Raw genomic sequence first — 3,275 nt, 5'->3', positions numbered from 1 at the left:
TGTGCCAGCTCGCTGCAGCCTGAAGCTACAGGCTGCTAACTACACCTAAAGCACTGATGCTGCTGACTGATATTGATTTAACCACCTTTAAGGAAACAGATAAATAATTAAGCTCCACATGTTGGTTGAACTTCACATCAAAGAACATCTGCAGCAGTTTCCCCCCTCCAAGGACACAGAGGTGATAATGAACCCCAGTTGCAAAGACTTTGTGGTTAAGGCAACACAGTGCCATGGTAACATCAGAGGGGGTTACCCGGGAAACCACCGTCGTCATGGAGACTGCATCACAAGGCGGGCTCAGGGAGCAGGAGGCGGGACGCTCTGCACGCGCTCCCCTCCTTTCATCCACGCTGTTTTCGTCCTGTCGTCACTGCGCACATGACCTCACACACACCACACTTTATATGCTTCATATTCTGCTCGCTTTGTTATTATAATAGATATATATCAAAACCTCATAATGACATTTTAGAGTCGGGATCAGTTAATTTCCGTTTTATTTAGTATAGGCTGTTATATAGGCAGGTCTGAATAAAAATACAATTTGACGAAAAAGCTCCACTTATATCTGAAGATAAGCGTTTCCACCGACACCACTCTGTTATTACCTGAATAATCATGTGAACAAGACTCAGTCCAACATCTCAGCAGCTTATGATATTAAATATAACCTAGACAGGCATTTGGCTATATAAATTACCATAGTCTATTCATTACATTACTGGACAATGAAACTTTTCTTTCCACGAAGCACAAGACGTTTTTTTTCCTTGTTGACTGGTGGGTAAATGCAATATAGTCGACTATATGCTACACGTGTATCCCAATCATGAACACCAACAACTTTCGCATGAACACCAAGATATGTAGGCATCGTGTGGCACTATACACTGCAAGAAATGTCTGTTTTAACAAGCCTCTTACATGTCTATTCATTTTACACGATATAAATACTTTCCAGTGCAAATTTTTGGGACATATTAATACTATATAATCTGAGAAATACTCAAAACATGTGAATCTACACTGGAAACAAGTAGAATCAGAGTTTCTCCTTTGCTTATATGTTTAAAAAGTATATAAATGACTTGTTAAAAAGGACATTTACGCACGTTCATCCACGGATATGGACTGACACATTACGACCGGCTATATATATATATATATATATATATATATATATATAAAAATAATATTATAGCTACTATGTCTTCATGCTCCATAAATGATCCATTCTGGGTTCATTTACACGTCTGTGAAGATCTTTTTGATGTTCACGCAGTTCTGGTTGTTTTCGGTGGTGAAGTTGGGCTGTTTGAAGGCGCTGTTGATGCCCTCCTCTATCACCATGTACTCGGACTTGCTGAGGGACGAGGAGCTGCACGACCTCCTCAGCTCCTCCGTGGGGAGGTGCTCACAGCTGCTGGTATGCACGTACTGTGGGTGCTCCTCTCCGTCTGTCTCCCTGTGGTAAAAGTAGTTGAAATTGGACACAATCACCGGCACGGGTAAGGCAATGGTCAACACGCCTGCTATTGCGCACAGAGACCCCACTATTTTCCCACCAATGGTCACCGGATGCATGTCCCCGTATCCCACTGTGGTCATGGTGACCACTGCCCACCAAAACGCATCTGGGATGCTGGTGAAGCTGGACGAGGGGTCGTCTGCTTCTGCGAAGTAAACCGCGCTGGAGAAGAGGATAACTCCGATGAAAAGGAAGAATATGAGCAAGCCCAGCTCCCTCATGCTGGCCTTAAGGGTCTGCCCCAAAATCTGAAGTCCCTTTGAGTGACGCGACAGCTTAAAGATGCGAAAGACCCTCACCAGTCTGATCACCCTCAGGATGGCGAGGGACATCGCCTGCTGGCCGCCGTTGGTTTCCCTCTCGGCCAGCTCGGTCCCCAAAGTGATAAAGTAGGGGATTATGGCGACGATGTCAATGATATTCATGATGTTTTTGGAGAAGGAAGTTTTGCTGGGGCAGGCGAAGAACCTGACCAGCAGCTCGAAAGAGAACCATATGATGCAGAGGGTCTCTATGACAAAGAAAGGGTCTGTGAACGGGCTGGGCACGTAGGGAGCAGTGCCGTTGACCGTGGGTGCCACTGTGGCTTGATCCCTCTCATCCCGAAATTCCGGCAGAGTCTCCATGCAGAATATAACAATTGAAATCAAAATAACCAGCACTGAGACGATAGCTATGGCCCTGGCCGGTCCAGAGCTTTCAGGATACTCAAACAAAAGCCAAACCTGCTTTTGGAAATCTTTTTTGGGCAGTACACGCTCCTCTTCTTTTATAAACCCCTCATCATCCCGAAATTTCTCCATGGCCTCCTCTCCGAGTTGATAAAACCTGATCTCCTCGGAGAAGATATCAATGGGGACGTTAACAGGTCTCCGGATGCGCCCCCCTGACTGGTAGTAGTACAGGATGGCATCAAAGCTCGGTCTGTTCCTGTCGAAGAAGTACTCGTTCCTCAGTGGGTCAAAGTAGCGCATCCTTTTCCTGGGGTCCCCCAGGAGCGTGTCTGGGAACTGGTTAAAAGTTTTGAGTTGCGTCTCGAAGCGTAAACCCGAAATGTTGATCACCACCCTCTCGCAGCATCCCTGCCGGCCGCGCTCGTATCGATCCACCGACAGGTGAGGCGCCGAGAGCACGGCGGACTCCTCCAGTATGTTTTCCACCGTCATGACGCCGTGCTCCACCTCGGCATAACCCCGGCTCTCTGTGGCGTCGCTGCCCGTGTGCCTGGCGGACGATGGGGGCTGGATCACGCTGGAGGTCTGGTCATCCATACAGGTGGTTCTCGGTCTGGAGGGGCAGAGTGCGCCACGCCTCTCCCAGCCAGCTTTGGAGAGCTGAGGCCGACGCCGCTCACATCTCCCCTAACCATCACCTATCTCCGCGTATCCACACACTGAAGCGCTGCGCTCTCCTCTGCCTTTTTTTCCCTTTTCCCCCCTCTCTCTTTACAAACACGTCGACACCCGCCCACGGCGCGCATATGTCTGACATACGTCCACCACCCGCCCAATCGGAAATTAACTTGGCACTTAATGTGGCGCACACACCTTCATTCAAGTGTGGTGGAAGGAAAACACTTGATGATATCCACACCTGTTTGATCCAAGTCAGATTATGTCTGTGTGAGGTCTCATCAACACTGCTGCCTTAAAACGCTCACAATTTCATATTTGTGCCATTTAGCGCATCTGGAATCCACATTTGATCCTGTTTACTGCAAATAAAAAGGACAAACCCCAGCAGG

The 3,275-nt window shown here is 47.8% G+C and overlaps 1 protein-coding gene across 1 annotated transcript; it reads right to left on the bottom strand.

Annotated features, from left to right (window-relative positions):
• Nucleotides 1-484: 484 nt before the first annotated feature.
• Nucleotides 485-2,937, bottom strand: kcna3a (potassium voltage-gated channel, shaker-related subfamily, member 3a). The gene has a single exon (XM_050038037.1). It carries the CDS (start codon nt 2,800-2,802, stop codon nt 1,249-1,251), a length of 1,554 nt encoding a protein of 517 aa, XP_049893994.1. The 5' UTR covers nt 2,803-2,937; the 3' UTR covers nt 485-1,248.
• Nucleotides 2,938-3,275: the final 338 nt, after the last annotated feature.

The sequence above is a fragment of the Epinephelus moara genome, chromosome 24 (assembly GCF_006386435.1).
Source record: "Epinephelus moara isolate mb chromosome 24, YSFRI_EMoa_1.0, whole genome shotgun sequence".
NCBI lineage: Eukaryota > Metazoa > Chordata > Actinopteri > Perciformes > Serranidae > Epinephelus > Epinephelus moara.
The sequence above is the reverse complement of the archived record's forward strand: the minus strand, read 5'-3'. Positions and strand labels throughout refer to the sequence as shown.

Excerpts from the sequence above, each read along its gene's own strand:
- kcna3a (XM_050038037.1), bottom strand. The coding sequence starts at position 2,802 with ATGGATGACCAGACCTCCAGCGTGATCCAGCCCCCATCGTCCGCCAGG.